General features: G+C 26.3%; 4 protein-coding genes across 4 annotated transcripts in view, besides 9 other annotated features; 1 reads left to right on the top strand and 3 right to left on the bottom strand.

Moving 5' to 3' along the window:
• Positions 1-1,527: part of a repeat region (Identified by RepeatMasker using a combination of RepBase library and repeat library created with RepeatScout) that runs on past the window's edge.
• Positions 1,528-3,032: a repeat region (Identified by RepeatMasker using a combination of RepBase library and repeat library created with RepeatScout).
• A 21-nt stretch (positions 3,033-3,053) lies between these two features.
• Positions 3,054-3,295: a repeat region (Identified by RepeatMasker using a combination of RepBase library and repeat library created with RepeatScout).
• Positions 3,296-3,512: 217 nt separating this feature from the next.
• Positions 3,513-5,628: a repeat region (Identified by RepeatMasker using a combination of RepBase library and repeat library created with RepeatScout).
• Positions 5,561-6,118: a repeat region (Identified by RepeatMasker using a combination of RepBase library and repeat library created with RepeatScout).
• Positions 5,963-7,000: a repeat region (Identified by RepeatMasker using a combination of RepBase library and repeat library created with RepeatScout).
• Positions 7,001-7,390: 390 nt separating this feature from the next.
• Positions 7,391-12,076: a repeat region (Identified by RepeatMasker using a combination of RepBase library and repeat library created with RepeatScout).
• Positions 12,077-12,357: a repeat region (Identified by RepeatMasker using a combination of RepBase library and repeat library created with RepeatScout).
• A 210-nt stretch (positions 12,358-12,567) lies between these two features.
• Positions 12,568-12,692: a repeat region (Identified by RepeatMasker using a combination of RepBase library and repeat library created with RepeatScout).
• Positions 12,693-13,020: 328 nt separating this feature from the next.
• On the bottom strand, positions 13,021-14,178 carry UA08_06260 (Norsolorinic acid reductase B; the record flags this gene model as incomplete). The annotated part of the gene is made up of 2 exons (XM_020268563.1): positions 13,021-13,722; positions 13,876-14,178. 2 exons carry the CDS (start codon positions 14,176-14,178, stop codon positions 13,021-13,023), a joined length of 1,005 nt encoding a protein of 334 aa, XP_020118678.1.
• Positions 14,179-14,508: 330 nt separating this feature from the next.
• On the bottom strand, positions 14,509-15,306 carry UA08_06259 (hypothetical protein; the record flags this gene model as incomplete). The annotated part of the gene is made up of 1 exon (XM_020268562.1): positions 14,509-15,306. The coding sequence occupies one exon, from the start codon at positions 15,304-15,306 to the stop codon at positions 14,509-14,511; it is 798 nt and encodes a 265-aa protein (XP_020118633.1).
• A 755-nt stretch (positions 15,307-16,061) lies between these two features.
• On the top strand, positions 16,062-17,414 carry UA08_06258 (hypothetical protein; the record flags this gene model as incomplete). The annotated part of the gene is made up of 1 exon (XM_020268561.1): positions 16,062-17,414. One exon carries the CDS (start codon positions 16,062-16,064, stop codon positions 17,412-17,414), a length of 1,353 nt encoding a protein of 450 aa, XP_020118677.1.
• Positions 17,415-17,968: 554 nt separating this feature from the next.
• UA08_06257 (hypothetical protein) overlaps positions 17,969-19,443 on the bottom strand; it is a gene marked incomplete at both ends in the record, with an annotated part of 1,826 nt that continues 351 nt past the window's right edge. Inside the window, 4 exons of the mRNA XM_020268560.1 lie at positions 17,969-18,210; positions 18,251-18,462; positions 18,508-18,698; positions 18,870-19,390. Of these exons, the coding sequence (XP_020118676.1) occupies positions 17,969-18,210; positions 18,251-18,462; positions 18,508-18,698; positions 18,870-19,390 (1,166 nt within the window). The remainder of the gene's footprint in view (positions 18,211-18,250; positions 18,463-18,507; positions 18,699-18,869; positions 19,391-19,443) is intronic.

The following is a 19,443-nucleotide window of genomic DNA, read 5'->3' as shown; positions in this document are numbered from 1 at the left end:
TTTCTCATTTACAGCTCATAAATCATAAACTTCCTTCCATATAATAAGAAACTTATTAATACTAGTCTCATAGGCTTTTAACATACAGCTAATTACTTCATTAATGACCTCAGATAAGCTCCACATACACCAACTAATTCACCACTTAATTATACTTAATTGCCATTTAAATTAACACAGATTTTGAAGCATTTGAAGACAAGAGGATTAAGAATCACTAGATAAATAAAAAAATGACATTAGAGTCTTCAATCAAATAGTAAGTTATTAATAAACTTAATCTAGATCTAATAGCACTAATCTAGTTGTTTTAAAGCCATTCCAAATAGTCTCAGCTTTATATACCATCATACAGACCTCCAGAAATACAATAAAAAAGTCAATTTTATCAATATAATTGAAGCCAAGTCTTATCTATTGCTCAACAAGCTTTCCATATTATTGCTTTAAAACTACAAAACAGCTAACATCAAGAGGCTATAAGAGATGCAAAGAATATAGAGGTATATAGATTAGAATAATCTTATTCTCAGTATATGTACAATCAAATTCAGCAGTTAAATAGCTTCCATAGCCATTAAGAATCAATATTTAATATTATCCAATTATCCAGCCATTTATATAAGAAATAAAGTGATTAATAAGCCAATCCATGCTAATCTAATCTATTATCTACTTATTATCACTAATATTAATCTTCTAATCATCTAGAAAAGTCTTAAACTAGCTTTTCTAGAAGTATTTAATAACTTTAAAGATCACATATAAGGGCAAGGCCTAACTAGTAGAGTTAACTACCTTAATTATAATTACCTATTCTCAATTACCAGATTATAGTAGATGTGGACGGCCATATCAATCACTTCTAATAATAACCTTTACACTTACACAGAGGCCCATTACAAAGCCAGTCTTATTAAAGTTATAAATATCCTCTGATAGGATTCTATACTTAATTATAACCTCACATACACAATTAAAATATTCCTTAATTATCTTCAAATCTTCATATTTAGCACACTCATAATTATATCTTTGTAAAAATCATAATTTTAGCTCCAACTAATATTAAACTAATTTATATACCCAATTCTCACTAACTGTTTAATTTCCATACTAAGAAAAAAAAATATTAGCCATATCTCATACTATAGAAGATTAAGGAGATAATCCTTACTTATCTAGATCTAATATCCATTTTATAAGCGATTCCTCTTCAAACTAGGTTAATTTATATCCATTAACGCGTGTTTAAGACTATTATTAGATGTCTTTTAATCAATCTTAGAGAGTTGTTTAAGAAATATTATAAATCTTTACTGCTTATCTAATATTAGGAATTTTTTTATTCTATAAATCAGAAATAACTAATAAAATTTGTTCTTCTTATTCTTCAGATTTTGTACGATTTTTATCGTGAATTGATGGTATATTGATGTGTTGAATATAGAGGGTTGAATATTTTGACGCGTTTTCGGCGGAAGTGGCGGGTCGGTGGTGGTGGCGGTTCGGGGGTGGATTACGTTATATAATATTCCTATAATTTAATCTTTTTTATTATTATATAAACAAATATGCTTTTTAATTTCCTAAATCTACTCTAAGTAATTAGCTATCTAAATATATTAAGTAATAAATTTAAAGTAAGAAATATTATTATTATTTATCTCTTTAATTATTAATTTTATTAACTTAAGATTTAGTTTATTATATAATTTATCCTTCTATTATATATATAAAATCTCTAATTTTTAGATATAATATATAAATATTAATAGAAAGATCTAAAATTAGTTGCTTGGCTTTATAACTAAATAATAAAATATAACCTTTATATTAATAACTTAATTTATATTATAATAAATAATCTTAAGATATTTAAAAATATCTTTAATATTCTTATATAATTTAATAGTATTATCTTAGAATTAGGGAAGAATATAGTTTATTACTTCTTTATAATATATATATTATATATATACTATACAGGTCAAAGAGTCTAAATAATAATTAATATTAGCCTTCAATTTATTTTTAATTCTAATAAGCTAGGATTCAAAGAAAAAATCTTTTCTATTAATTAGAACTAGTCTATTAGAAAATTTAATAATCTTTTTACTACTATTTTTAGTAATAGAAGAGGATTCTTTAAAATTTAATTTAATAAATTAATATTATAAGAGATTTTATTCTTTTATTAATTTCTTTATTATTTTATATTAATTTATAATAATTTTTTTTATAAGTATCTTGTTATTTTTCTAATATATTAATTTAGTATAGATTCTTATATTATTCTTATATTAATTAACTAAATAGTATAGCTAGATTCTTATTTATATACTTTTTAAATATCTTATATTTAATATTCTAAGATTCTTATTCTTTATTATTTTTTATTTCTAAGAAAAGATATAATAAATAATATTTATTTAGCTTCTTTAATATTAATTTAAGTAATTAAATTATCTTAATTTCTAAATCTAGAATCTAAATCTTAGTTTAAGAATAATAAGATAAGAAAAAAAATAATCCTAAATTAAGTATATTAAGTTATCTAGAATTAAGATATTAATCTACTTATAGATTTATAAGAATTAATATTAGTAAATAAATAAGAGTTTAGTCTAATATAATAATATAATATTAAATCTATTTAGTCACTAAATACAAAGAGATTAAACTAGAAAGAAAAAGAGAAAAAAATAACTATTAGCCTCCTTTCTCCTACTTATACTTTCTTCTATTCCAGATATCTATAAACTATCTCTGTTGTATGCTAGTACCTAATAATCTAGATTTCTAAAAGATTCTAATAATATAGAATACTGGCTAGCAAAGGCTATTTACCCTTCTTAATATTATATAGATCCTCCAGCAATCTGCAGCATAAATCAAAACATAGGGTAATCCCCATAAGACATATCTAGCCCCATATCTTCCCTGCATGTGATTCATCCACAGAAAGTGGCCCGCGGGTACTTCCACAGTAACCGTGTGCCGCCAAGCCAAATCGTACTAGGCCGTCACATCTAGTATATAAAGTTATCTTTTAAATATTAATGTCGGAAACTTCGGTTTGATTACCGTCGAGTATAGCTAGGATAGCTAGTAATGGGCAAAGTTAATAGGCTTCTAAGGTTGAAAGGTCTTAATAGATGAAAGAAATAAGAATAAGGTCTAAATATCTTAATTAATAGAAGATTATATAATTAAGTTATCTTAGTTAATTTAAAATAATAGAAGAAAACTAAATATAGAATAAATAAATATTCTTATTTTACTTTTATCTTTTTTTATTTTTTCTCTAATTTTTCCAATTCTTCAATATCTTTAATATCTATTTAGATAAACTTATCTATATACTTTTAAAAAAGATTATCCTATTTTTTAAAATGCTCTAGTTAAGCTACTATTTCTAGAAGTTTTAAATAAGCCTCTTTCTGCTAAAGATAAATCTTATTTTATACTTTAACTAATTTTTTTCAAACAAGATTAAAGGATAATATATCTATATAATAATAATTAGTTGCATAAATATATTTGCTATAATATTTTAAAATTTTAGATTTAATATATAATTTTTTAAGTTCAGTATAATAAAAATAAGAAATATTATAAGAATAACTCTAGTAAATTTAATTTTTAAGTAAAAGAATAATAAGAGGCTAAGAAGCTTCTTATTACTATATTTATTTTATAAAATAATAATCTTATTTTTAGTATTAACTTTAATTTTTCTATTTTTTTTAATTATATTTTTATCTCTTTTTCTGAATCTTTTTAGAGTAATTTAAATGTTTAATAGGTTTCTATATATTTTTTTTAAGTCTATATTCTTTCTATTTTATAAAATAATAGATGTATTTTTTTTTAATTTATATTATAATATTTTTTTAACTTTATATTTTTTGTTATCTATTATTTTATTTTTATTCATTAGATTAATTATTAGCTCTAATAATAAGATATAAAATATTGAATATATTTATATTCTTACTAATAGCTAGAGTTTATAATTATTATTTATAAGTTTTTTTTAATAGTAAATAGTCTAAATTTAATTATATTAAATTTATTATTTAGTCTTATACTTTTAATATTAAAATTTTTTAATATTAATATTTATTATAAAAGATGAATTTTCTTTTTTTTTTCAAATATTAGTGTGTTTTTATATTTCTTATTATAATATTTTTTTATTCTTATTTCTATTTATTTAATGTTTTTTAATAAATTGCTATATATTAGTTATATATATATTATTTAGATATTTACTTTGTTTAATGTTCTTTTTTATTTAATATTTTCTTAATTTATTTTTAGAATTTTTTTTAGGTTAATATAGTACTTATCTTATTAATATATTTATTATCTTATTTATTATAAACTAAGTAAAAAATAATAATTTTATTTAATTATCTTAATTTTAATCTAAATAATATCTTAGATATTATTTGATTATTTAAATTATCTTTTTAGTCTAATTATTAATCTATTAATAATATACTATTAATAGATTATATTTTATTTTATAGTTTTTTATAATTATTTATTAAAATTTAAATATAAATAGTTTATTTTAATTAAATATAATTTTATTTAGTAATTTAAATTATTATAAATATTTTATATAATATTAATATTATATATCATTATGTTATTAAACTCTTTAATATTAGCTTTAAGATAATATATTTTATAAATTTATTTATAATAATAATAATTTTAGTATATATAATTTCTAAAATAGAAATCTTTTAACTCTAATAAATCTTATATAAAATTTATTACTATATTTTTATTAGTATTTCTAAAATCTATATTTTTTTATATAATTAATAGTTAATTAATTTATTATAATTATAATTATATTTTTTAATATATTTAATTTAAAACTTAAATCTTAATAAATACTTTAATTATTTAATTTATCTACTAGTAAGCTCTTCTTTAATTATTATAAAATATTTTAAATTATAGTAATTACTTTTTATAATTATCTTTTTTCTAATTTCTTATAAGTAATATCTTTATTATTTAAATATTTTAATTACTATAAATAAATTTTTATTATATAATTTCTTTTTATAATAATAAATTATCTTAGAAAATAATAGATTTTAATTTTCTATTATCTCTTAATTATTTTAAAATAATCTTTAATATATATTCTAATATATCTAGTTAAATTATATTTAATTTTTCTAGATTATAAAATATAAAAATTGATATTTTTTAATTAATTCCTTTAACTTTTTTAAATATTATTATTATTATTTTATTTAATTAAATTCTTAATCTTTTTATAATAATCTTATAATTAATTATATTATTTTTATATAATTTTTTAGATATCTTTTAATATATTTTATTACATTTAAGAATTACTATATTTTATTAATATTTATTAGAATAAGCTAATTAAGTATATATCTTTTTTTTCTAATTAAATCTTTAATTTTTTTAACATATAAATCATTTTTAAGTAATTAATAGTGATTATATTAAATTTATGTTTCTTAATTTTAGGTATTAATCTTTTATTTATAAATGCTATTATAATAAACTTATTTAAATATTTTTATAGAATATATATTATATATTATATAAATTATACTAGTATAAATTAAATTAAAAAAAAGATTTATACTATTCTTAATTAATATTATAAGTTAAGAGATAAATTAGAAAAAAATAAGTTTATTAATAAGTTTTATAATATATATATAATTAGGATATAGAAAAGTATTAATATAATTAACATTTATAAAAAAGATAATAATTAAAATAATAATTATTAATTATAAAAGTACTAAATAATAGAATAATAAATAATATAAAATATTTTATTAGAAATAAAAGAGAAATCTTTTATAAAGAATAAAAATTATAATAGTCTTTAATATTTAATAAGATTATTATAATCCATAAATAACTAAAGATAATATTTAGAAAATAATATTTTTTATAGATAGAGAATTATTTAAATAAATAATTATATTTATAAATTAAAAAATCTACTTTAAATTCTTTATTATATATTAATAATTATTATTCTTTCTTTATAAAATAGTTTAATAAATTTATAATATTTTTTTAAACTAAAATTTCTATAAGTTTTTTTTATTATATAATTCTTTTAATTTTAGATTTATTTTCTGTATTTTCTTATTAATTTTTATTTTCTTAATTATTTATGCTTATTAAATTATTTTAATCTTTCTTATTTTAATCTTTATCTTAATTATTTAGAATTTTTTAATCTATTTATAGCTCTTTTATATTATTATTCTAGCTTTTCTCTCTTTATATTTCATTTCTATTATTAATGTATATAATATTTTTAGTAAATATTATCTTTTATTTTATTTTTTAATAATTAGTAGTATATTAAGGCTTTATTTTAATTTCTTATATAGCTGAATAATTTTTTAATCTTCTTTTTAATAATTCTTATAATATTATATTATTAACTGCTACTATTCTATTTATTTAGTTAATTATTAGATTTTATATTTGTAATTATATTATTCTAAATATAGTATTATAGTATTCTCTTAATATTAATACAGTATTAAGTATAATTATTATAGTATATTATTTTAATCTTATAATAATATTTAATGCTTATTTCTTATAATTTTAGCTAATTATTTCTCTATTGATTAAGATAATTATTGCCTATTTATTTATATATAATAAATATCTTAGCTTCTTTTATAAATTTTTCTTTATAATTATAGGCTGCTTTTAAATTTAATAAGATTTTTATATTTTTCTTATTAATTTTTATTAGTATTATAATTATCTAATTAATTATCTTTAATTCTATAATTATTATAATAAATCCTATTATAATTATATATTTTTCTTAAAATTATTATTTTTATTTAAAAAGTTTTTTAGTATTAGTTATATATTATTTATATAATTCTTTTACTTAGTATTTAATATTTATAAGATTATTATAATAAAAATATATTAATTTTTTATAAATTGTCAGAGAATCAGAATGTCACAGCCAATGGATAAGGGAAACTAATGCATGATAGAACAAAGGATTATCTGTAACCACTAGGGTTAGAGTATCATAGAAATCAGAACAGAGGCTATAATAGCTATAATAATTACTATATAGGAATTATAAGATTCTCTACGATAACTATAATAGAGGAAAAATTATAGAAGAATATTTATTTATCCTATATTTAGTTTTTTTTTATCATCTTAAATTAACTGAAATAACTTAAGTATATAATTTTTTATTAATTAGAATATTCTATCTTATTTAAAACTTCATTTATTATTATAATTTTTATATATCAAAAGCCTATTAACTTTATCTATTAATAATTATCCTAGCTATATTTAATAATAATTAAATTGAAGTTTCTAATAATTTAAGACCTTTAATATAAAAGATAAAATCTTTACTTAAATATTTAAAATAGTAGATAATAATAATCTATTTATCTTAGAGTAATAACTATAATAAGCAGCTTAAGTTATAGCAAAATAATAATAATATATAATAGCAATATATTATAATAAAAATAATAAGATACTAGCCTACTATGCTACTTTTAAAGAATAATTTAATTAGATAGTTAAATATATATAGCAACTTAAAAATAAGCTAAGGATTAAAAATAATTAGATAAATTAGCTTAAAAAATATACTAAATAACTTAAATAAGAAGAAGTTAAATAAAAGAATTATATTAAATAATTAAAAATATAGATAATATTAAACTTATTATTAATTACTAATAAAGTTAAGCTATTAAAATTAGTAAAATTTAATAAAATATATTCTAAACTTAAGTTATTTCTAATAAATATAAATATATATATAAAAGTTAAATAAAATTAAATAAGACTAGAATAAAATAATTTTTATTATAACTTATATTACTAATAATATAACTAATTAAATATAACTAATAATAGACAACTTTTACAATTTAATATAAGAAAACTAGAATATAATAATTATTAAGATATCTATAAGCTATACTAGCTTTAAAAAATAATTTATATAATTATTTAGAAATATTAATAAAATATATATCACTAAATAAAAACTAAAATATTTATAATAAACTAGATTAGCTTAAAAATTAATAATAGAATTTTAAAAGATAATAGCACTATTAGAATATAATAATGGAGTATAAATTACTATATTTAAAAATATATTAAAAAAAAAAAGTTTAGATAGAATTAATTAAAATAAATTAATTTGAAGATATTAATAACTTTATTAAAATAGTAATTAATATTAATAATAAACTATTTAAAATTAAATAGAAAAAACAAGAGTTTTAATAATAAAAAATATATAGAAGATTTCTATAATTTAGAATAATTATTTATTAGAATAATTAACTATTATTAGAGATATAAAAAAAATATATAAATATTATAATATCTATATTTAGATTACTTAAAAAGAACATTAAATATAAATAGATAAAAGAATAGAAAAAAACCTTTAAAAAAATAAAATATTATTTAATAACTATATCTATATTAGTATAATTTAATAATAATAAATTAATAATATTAGAAATCAACATATCTAATTATATTATTAAAATAATAATAATATAAAAAGAATAAAATAGAAAATAAAAAATAATTATATATTACTATTATTTATTATTCTATTATTTAGTACTTTATAATTAATAATTATTCTTTTAGTTATATCTTTCTTATTAATAGATATTAATTATATTAATATTTTTCTATATTCTGGTTATATATATATTACTATAAATAAAACACTTTATTAGAAATAAAAGAAAAATCTTTTATAAAAAATAAAGATTATAATAATCTTTAATATTTAATAGGGTTATTATAATCTATAGAAGTACCTAAATAAGTTTATTATAATTTATTTTAATAATATTATTATATACTTATAAAATCTAAAAGAATATAAAAAATATATATAACTAGTTACAATAATACTTATAAAAAATTAATATTTAAGATTAAAAAGTATAAGTTTAATATAGTAATTATTAATTACTTAAAAATAATTTATATACTAGAAAAATTAAAAATCTAATTAAAAAAGAAAGATATAATACTTAATTAGCCTATTCTAATAAATATTAATAAAATATAACAATTCTTAGATGTAATAGAATATATTAGAAAATACCTAAAAAGCTATATAAAAATAATATAACTAATTATAGAATTATTATAAAAAGATTAAGAATTTAATTAAGTATTTAAGAAAGTTAAAGAATTAGTTAAAAAAGTATTAATTCTTATATTTTATAATCTAGAGAAAATAAATATAATTTAATTAAATATATTAAGATATATTAAAAATTATTTTAAAATAATTAAAAAATAATAAAAAATTAAGACCTATTATTTTTTACTTTAGATAATTTACCACTATAGAAAGAAACTATAATATTTATAATAAAGAACTACTTATAATAATTAAAGCTTTTAAGCAATAAAGATACTATTTATAAAAAGTAAAAAAAAAATAGTTATAAAAAGTAATTACTATAATCTAAAATATTTTAGAATTATTAAAGAGCTTACTAGTAAATAAATTAAATAATTAGAATATTTATTAAGATTTAAGTTTTAAATTAAATATATTAAAAAAAAAGAAAATATTATTATTAATATATTAAGCAGAAGAGTAGATTATATAATTAGAATATAATAACTATAAATAAACATACTAATAGAAGATAAAAATAGAATTTGCTATAATAATAAAGTAATATTTATTAGTAATAATAATTATAATAAAAAGTAAAGATTTTTATAAGATAATAAAAGCTACTAGAAATAATAAGATACTATAGATAGTACTATATAATAATAAAGTAGTAATTAAGAATAGATTAGCTATTTAGAAAGAATTAATATTAATATTACTTTTAATAATTATAAAAGTTATTTAAATAAATTATAATTTACTAATTAAAGGACACTATAGAATTAATTAAATAATAAAAAAAGATATAATAAATATTATTTTTTAAAAATAAAAAATAAAGAAATTAGTTAAAGATTATATTAAAAAATATAATAGTTATAATTATAATAAACTAATTAACTATCAATTATATAGAAGAATATAGATTCTAGAAATATCAACAAAAGCATAATAAAAAATTATAATAGATTTTATATAAGACTTATTAAAGTTAAAAGATTTTATTTTAGGAATTATATATATTGAAGTTATTATTATAAATAAGCTTATAAAATATATTATTCTAAAGCTAATATTTAAGAATTTAATAATTAAATAAAATTACTATCATTTACTTAATTTATAATAAATAATATAATAAATGTATTAATAAAACAAGTATTTTATTTTACTAATCTAGAAAGAATTCTAAGAATAAATTAAAAAAATATTAAATAAGAAGAAATATTAAATAAAGTAAATATCTAAGTAATATATATATACTTAATATATAGTAATTTATTAAAAGATATTAAATAGGTAGAAATAAAAATAAAAAGATATTATAATAAGAAGTATAAGAATATATTAGTACTTAAAAAAAAAGAGAAAATTTATCTTCTATAATAAATACTAAGATTAAAAAACTTTAATATTAAAAATATAAAATTAAGTAATAAATTCAACATAATTAAATTTAGATTAATTATTATTAAAAAAAAACTCATAAATAATAATTATAAATTTTAACTATTAGTAAGAATACAAATATATCTAATATTTTATATTTTATTATTAGAACTAACCATTAATCTAATGAATAAAAATAAAGTAATAGATAATAAGAAATATAAAGTTAAAAAAATACTATAATATAAATTAAAAAAGAGATATATTTATTATCTTATAAAATAGAAAGAATATAGATCTAAAAAAGATATATAGGAATTTATTAAATATTTAAATTACCCTAAAAAGATTTAGGAATAAAAATAAAAATATAATTAAGAAAGATAAAAGGATTAAAGTTAGTATTAAGAATAAGATTATTATTTTATAAAATAAATATAGTAATAAAAAGCTTCTTAATCTTTTATTATTTTTTTATTTATTTTATTTTTGTCTCTTTTTCTATTTTTTTTAATTTTTCTAACACTTTAATATCTTTAATATCTATTTATATAAACTTATCTATATACTTTTAAAAAAGATTATTCTATTTCTTAAGACGCTCTAACTAAGTTATTATCTTTAGAAGTTTTAAACAAGCCTCTTTTTATTAAAGATGGATCTTATTTTATACTTTAATCAGCTTTTTCTAAACAAGATTAAAAAATAATATGTTTATATAATAATAATTAATTATATAAATACACTTATTATAATATTTTAAAATTTTAGATTTAATATATTATTTTTTAAGTTCAGTATAATAGAAATAAGAAATTATAAGAATAATTCTAATAGATTTAATTCTTAAGAAAAGATTCTTTTTAGAAATGTTTTTTTTAAAGATATAATTAGTATAAAGCTATAAGATTATATATTATAGAAAATTAGGAACTAAAATTAGTTATTTATATATCTAGGAAATATAAGTTATTTATTAAGCTGTTAAGATACTAGTTTTTAGAGAAAAAGATTTTCAGAAAATCAGAATATTACAATTAATAAATAATTAATAAATAAGAAATGCTAATATGTAAAAATAAAGGATTATTTAAAAATATTATATAAAAGGCTAAAATATATCTAGATTAGAGCTATTATAGCTATCAGAGCTAATTATTAATATTTAGCTATAATAGATATAATTAAACTTATTAGAGTCAAGTGTATAGAAGTAATTATAATAACTATAATGGAGGAAAGCTATATAAGAATGCTCATTTATTATATATTTAGTTTTCTTCTATTATCTTGAATTAACCGTGTTAAGTATCTTTTAACTAAGATAACTTGAGTATACAATCTTTTATTAATTAGGATATTTAGATCTTATTCTTATTTCTTTCGTCTATCGAGATCTTTCGACCTTAGAAGCCTATTAACTTCGCCCGTTAATAGCTATCCTAGCTATACTCGACGGTAATCAAACCGAAGTTTCCGACACTGGTAAAGGCTATTTGCTCTTTTTAATATCACATAGATCCTTTAGCAATCTATAGCGTGAATTAAAATATAGAATAATCCTTATAAGGTGTATCTAGCCCTATATCTTTCCTGCATGTAATTTATCTATGGGAGACAGCCTGTGGGTACTTCCGCAGTAACCGCGTGCCGCCAAGCCAAATCGTACTAGGCCGTCACATAGGGCTGCGTGGATGTCTTAGGAATATTTCTAGTAGATAGATCTTTGATATTAGATTTTTAATATAAAATATATATCTTATATTTACCTTTATCTAAATAGTTTATTTGTGAAATTAATAGAATTATTCTAAGAGCCATTTATCTTAGGAATTCTTAGTAATAGAGCTCACTGATAAGATGAAGGAATATAAAGAGAAAAATCAAATATAAGGATAGAGGATTTTAGCTATATATTTTTAGATTTCTTAGTTTAGAATCTTAATATATTATTATATCTATCTTTCTATTTAACCTTATTATATTATTCTAAGTTTATCTTATTTCTTATTTTAATCTTAAGGCATCTATAGATAAACTGATATCTTATTAATAGATAATTTGATATATCTGATACTAGGATTATTATATTACTTATTAATTAATATAGATTAAGTGTGTGGCTCCAGATACAGTACTCTTCTCTTCCATTTAGTAGCATAATTAATTCAACCACGTCAATTACGATACCTAAAGCAAATAGGTCCGCGAGGATTGTTTTACTTTTTAGTAAGATAGACGTGCGAGGATTCATTGATTTGTTGTAAAGGCCTTTTTTGGAAGAAAAAAGGGCGGCGGGAAGAAAGCGGAGAGGTTTGATAGAAGCTAACTCGAAAATGAGCCTGTTCTACTCCGTGGAGATTAGAACCACTCTAGCTCTGTTGATATCCAATGGCTAAGACGCCCTGCTGTCGCTGTCAGGTGATTCACCTCCGACTTGGTTTGATCGGTTTTAGCGGCTCGACGAAGTCAATTGTACCCATAGTATCAACATACCACACCTCGCTTGGGCTATAGGCACCTTTTGGTATAGCATCGTGACCCTTCAGAAGAGTGCCGCTGAGAAACGTGTGCGGGAATCCCGGGTCAAATCTGTAAGCTGATTCAATGTCTTCGATATCCTTCTCGGTGAGGGCAAGTAAAAGACCAGTGATATTGCCTTTGATATGCTCTAGAGTCCTGCCACCAACAATGGGAAAGACATACGGAGCCTTTTGCATCACATAAGCGAGCGCAACGTGAAGAATCCCAAAATTTTCACCTTTAGTCTTCGAAATCTTCTCGAGGACTCGGTAGACATCTTTGTCGTGCTGATGTATGGGGCGACTCTTTCGACCAGGGTTGTTCTTCTCGCGCTTCTTATACCCATCTTCGGTCTGGAATCGTCCTTGGTTCAACACACCGTACGGGCAAATTCCCATCCCTTCAGCGCGACACATGGGAATGATATCCCTCTCAAGATCGCGCATTCCGGCATTCCACATCCCCTGGTATACAGAAAACTGGCGTAGGCTGTTAGAGCGAGCATACTGGTTTGCCCTGGCTACTACCCAGGCTGGAGTATCAGAAATTCCGAGGTACAAGGCTTTTCCGGATGAGACAAGATCATTCAAGCTATGCATTAATTCCTCGATTGATGTAGCATAGTCCCACTAGTGCACGTAAAACACGTCAACGTAACTCGTCTGAAGCCTCTGCAACGACTGCTCAAGCGCAAGACGCATTGACTTGCTTCCATTACCTCCAAAGTTCGTCTTGAGATGAACATTGTGTCTGCTTACGCCAGAGTACTTCGTAGCAAGGACAATCTGATCGCAATTCTTTCGTGTGGCCATCCACTCCCCTAACCACATCTCCGATTGTCCAGCTTGGTAGCCAGTTGCCGTGTCGATGAAATTGCCACCCTGGCTAAAAAAATAATCAAGTATCTCAAAAGCAGTCTCCTTGGTACATTCGCCCATCCTCTCCTTATGTGCATCGCCAAAATTCATGGCACCAAGGCATAGTGGGGAAACACGAACGGCAGCTGATGGTGCCAGTTGGCGATGACGCGCGAGGGGCGAGTTTAGAATGGATGTCGACATGTTGCGTGTTAAGAACAGGACTTCCACTCGTACTAAGGTAATAATATTGTATTTACACAGCAAAATATAGTAGACTGCGAGTTGGGCCAAGTATCTATATTGTCATATAGAGCGAACGGCCTGCCCACCAAGTGATGATTAGCGGAGATAAGCAGTCCGTAAATCCTAAATCCTAAATCCTAATTCCTAAATCCTAGTCAAAATCAATGAGGATCCCAAGATAAGTTGGATGGCACTAGAATTGTACATCATGATTAATCACAGCTAGAAACAGCTTTGAAGCTCTCTCTTCCTCTCGCTAGAAGAAAGTTGACATCTATTTAGCCATGGTTACCCCGACAAAACTGTTCCACAGTCAGAGCGAATCGCAGTTCCATCTGCCGATGTATCTTTCATGTAGTAGAGATATGCCTCCGCAATATCCTCCGGCTGTCCCAGTCTCTTCGTCAGCGAAGCCTTTCTTCGCTCCTCCAACACCTCAGTCGGCAATCTTTTGGCCAATTCCGTTTGGAAGAAGCCAGGATTAACAACATTGACACGAATTGGTGCGAGCTCAACTGCGAGTCCACTAGCCAGACCCTGAAGTGCACCAGAAAACATAGAAACCATGGGCCATGTCTTGCGAGGACGAATGTGGGCGGTCCCAGATGTGAAGGTAAAAGAACTTGTTGCCGAATGGTTTACATATTCACTCGTGGCAATAACCTTGGCGATTAGGGCAGGCGCAAAGACTCTCACACCCATCAAAGAGTTGATGACATCGATATCAGTGCCTGTAATCCCGCCCGCAACATTCATTGTATCTCCAGCTGTAAAGACAATGTGATCGATCTTTTGATCTCCATTTGAAGAAACATCATGTAAAATTTGGCGAATTCTAGCTTCCAGGTCATCATGTGGTGACAAGTCACATTGTATCATGTTGACTTGGCCTTCTTTCACATCTGGATAAGATGCTAGAAGACGCCTGACCGCATCCTTAAGCTTCTCAGGCCTAGATCCACAAATTGTGACCCTCGCATTGTGCTCTATCAATGCTTCTGTGACCGCATAGCCTATTCCGGAATTTCCTCCGAATATTAGGACGTTTTTGCCTTGCAATTTGTTGAGGTATTTCAAGACTGCCATTTCAACTTTTGCTTCACGATAAAATTTGCCAACTTCTGCTGTGTAAGGCTGATGGTGCGGGAAATCAGACTTCCTTTTATACATGAGCTGGAATTTCCGTCATCTGCTCTTGAGTAAGCGAGAGATAAAGTCATTTCCTAATTCGGTAATTTTTGAGACATGCTTCAAACGAACCTTCAAGACTTCAACTGACGCAAGCCGCGGATTGTAATCCCTGAACGATTGTAACTCAATTTATACATATGTGACGAGGCTGCTCTATCTACTCGATATTTCAGACACCGTTTTGAAAAGTGCCCTCTGTGCATGAAGATCTTGCTAGGGTTTAAAATATGTTTCCTTATTGGGATTGGCTTATAATTAACAGACGGGATGAAGCTAGCCTACATCGGTAACTCTTGAGATAGAGTTATTTCATCCTTGACAAAATTTACCGACACACGATTTCCATGATTTTTCCTTTCTTCAACGCGCAATAGTGGGAGATGCTGATGACTGCTAGACTCAATTAATTGCCCGAATAAAAGCCGTGAAAATTAACCTGACCAACCAATTCTGTATGGTTTACCGCGGCCCCGCGAGGGGCTGTCAAAGGTGCAAAGCCCGCCACATCAAGGCAAGTTTATCAAGTTACCAAACACAACTCGGAAAGAAAAGAAAGCTAACAGCCTTGATAGTGCGATCTAAAGCGTCCAGCATGTTGGCAATGCGTCAGACTGAGATTCAGCTGTCCTGGTTATGGCCATGAGCTCGACATGATTCTTAGAAATCAGACCGCGTCTGTTGTGTCTCGGCATCAAGATAATAATCGCCCTGGAAGGGGACCCGACCAAGGAACATATTCCACAAAAGAACTTGTTTCTGCTGCCCCGCAGGTGCCTGCTTCTGTGTCCAGATGTCTTTCCCAGAGCGTGGAGTTGCGTGCATTATCTGCCTTGTTCACTTCAAGTACGCTACTGCCAAAATATGATGCTCGATTGAGTCACGGCCATCTAGACTTTCTACAGTCTCTGTATCAGAAAGTCGCCGCCGATTCTCCACTTGCGCTGGCTACCTCCTGGCTGGCTGTCTTGGTCATGGGCTTCCACAACAAGGGCAGACCATACTATATGGAGGAGAGCCAATTGATGTCCAGTGCCATCCAGCACACTCTGAACGCTACCAAGGATCCAGTACAAAGTGTTCAAACCGAAACACTGGCTGCTGTGGTTCTTCTTGGGTATGGTGAGTACCTGCAAGATAAGAAAGGCAGAGCAAGGGAGGCGATGTTTATGATTCACCAGAACGGTGCCGAAGCTTTGATCAGAAAGAGAGGGGCAATGAATTTCCAAGACAGTACATCAATTGCCCTTTTCGACGCTGTTCGACATAATGCAGTTAGTCTTACAATTTCCGGCATCGGGCCACCTAGAAGAAATTGGGATTTGTGGGCTCTGGATGATGAAGTCCGCCAATTGTGCGATTCTTATACTCCCGCCACAGAACTTGATGCGTGTGCGGTTATGATGCTATCTCTAAAATACAGCTTAGAAAGAGAGGACTGCAGCACGTATCTGCATTTGCAAACAGAATTGTTACAACTTCTCGAACGTTTAAAAAGCTGGCCGTACCATGTCCCAAGCGAATGGTTCCTTCCAGGGACAACAACTAGCCAAACGCCAATACACCATTCAAGAGAAGTGTGCTATATTTTAAACCAGTGGTATCTCCTTCTGCTTTCCGTGAGCCATCTACTGAAAGAATTTGACCTGAGACACAAAGCCGCCCAAATCTGGGCGTCCGACTTCTCCAGCGAACTCAATTATATTGATAACATAATGGCATCCAAATATGTACTTTTAGGCACCACCACTACTAGATCGGGCAACAGAGGCACCAATGTGCAAATCTCCCCCAGCATCGCTGCTCCATTGTCGGAAGACTTTGTTTTTGCCGTCGATGATCGAGAAATCCAGGATACAAGATTATTTCAGCAGACTATCGAGAAGTTGTATGTCATTATTTCTCATGCCTTGGAGAATATGATGTTGCCCCCTACGGTGACTATGTGTTACCAGGAAGTATTATCCTGGGCAAGAAAGGAACGGCATGAACTCATTTCACCGTAGTGCCTCAATTTCATGGAATGAAAAATTAAATTTCAATTATTTCTATTTCCGTACTCCTGGCATTTAAGAATATACATGTAAGATCATGGATAGTGTGCTAAATCTTGTAAGCTATACACATATACAATTGTATATGTACTTATGGTGAATACTGATAGGAGGCTCAAATATCCCACTAGAGTGCGTAATTAATAATATTACAGACGGATCTGAGGCAGAGCGAGGTACTACCTACTAGCTGATATGTAGTTACAACCAGAGAATCAGCATAATAAATCAAGGTATATACAAATCTTCTGATGGTATCTTGAACAAAAATGAAAGTATCGCGTGAAGGTAATTCTGTAGGCCCATGGCGGAAATCGAGGAAAGACATCCATCTGCCTTCCTTTGAGCTCAATAGAAAACACAGAAAGAAACATAAGGGGAAGGAATTGTTCATCTATCCATACATATCATCCATTGTGACGAAGATATGCAAAGTGAACAGGTATGCATGTAAGGAAAAGGGCTAAGGAGACAAAACTGCAAGGTTGGTTTTCAATGGAACCAATTTAAGCAACCGTTGCAATGTGCTTTCCAGCCTGCTCGACAATAGCCGTAGCAGTAGGAGGAATAGAGTCATCACTTTCCGCACCAGACTTCTCCTGAGTATCGGGAGCATCGGGAGCATCGGGAGCACCAAAACCGTACTGGATAGCAATACGCTCCACATCCTCATCAGAAAGATAGGGTAGCTCCGCGGCAGCGCGCACATAACCAATATTTTCCGTATATCCCTTGGCAAAGATAATATCTTGGGTAAAAGAAGTAGATAATCGGCAACAAATACGTACCCCAGCTGATATTGCTAATCATAACCGGGGTAACCATGACGATCAAGAAATTGAATAGCCAGTTGGTGCATGTGGAAAGAGCATTTGCTTTTGCACGGGTCTTGATTGGGGAAATCTCAGCTGGGTAGAGCCAGGGCAGGGGAAGCCAGGTGGCGCCAAAGCTGGCAATGTACGTGAACAAACCGACTGCAGCACCCTTGGCAGGCTCAGATCTGTCAGGAATCAAGCAAGCGAAAGTGATAACCATCGAGACACACTGTCCTACTGTTCCCCAGAGGAAAAGCTTACGTCTTCCGACGCGCTCAATCAGGAACCAAGACAAGGTAGCAAAGATAGCGTAGACAATCATGTTCACACCACCCAAAAGCATGGACATTGTGTGGGTTTGTCCAATGGACTTCTCAAAGAGAATAGGGAAGTAATAAATCACAGCGTTACAATCACCAATCTGTTACATTAACTGCGAAGATGCGCCGAGCAACATGCGGCGGAAATGTTGCGTCTTTCCTCTGGTGAACACAGCGGACAATGGTGTCGATTTACCTATTTGGCCGGATCTATAACAAGAATCTAAATTAGTCCAATGAGAAGGGAGGATAAGAAGGTAGTTCAAACTTACGCTCGGATTCAATGTTTTCTGCAACTGAACATCGTGTGAATTGACCTCTTCATTCCACAGAGCTGCAATCACTTCCTCTCCCTCCTGGTATCTCTCTCGTGTTAAGAGCCACCTGGGAGATTCAGGCATATACCACATCCCAACAATGATACCAATGCCAAAAGCAATCTGAAATGCAATAGGGAAGCGCCATGTCAGATCCCCGGGCCCGTAAGAGGCGCCGAAATCAATCCAGTATGCAATCAAAGTTCCAAAGGCAATAATACCGCCCTCGATACAGATCAGTAGACCGCAGTTTGTAGTCCGAGAGCATTCTGCCTGGTAGGTTGGAATAGTGGAAGTGTTGATACCATTCCCAACGCCAGTGACAACACGTCCAACAATGAACTGAGCTAGTGGGATATGACCGGGGAACGAGGTGACCTGGATGATAACGCCGAGGATCATAATGGCTGCACCCAACATGACAGACCTGCGACGGCCTAGCCAGTCGCCACACGCAAGGATGAACATGGCACCAACTAGACAGCCTATTCCATGGCTTGTGCCTTAGCAAAACCAGACCAGCGCTTCC

This window comes from Talaromyces atroroseus, assembly GCF_001907595.1.
Source record: "Talaromyces atroroseus strain IBT 11181 chromosome Unknown scaffold_8, whole genome shotgun sequence".
NCBI lineage: Eukaryota > Fungi > Ascomycota > Eurotiomycetes > Eurotiales > Trichocomaceae > Talaromyces > Talaromyces atroroseus.
Note: the sequence above shows the minus strand (reverse complement) of the source record. Positions and strands in the feature narration are given on the sequence as shown.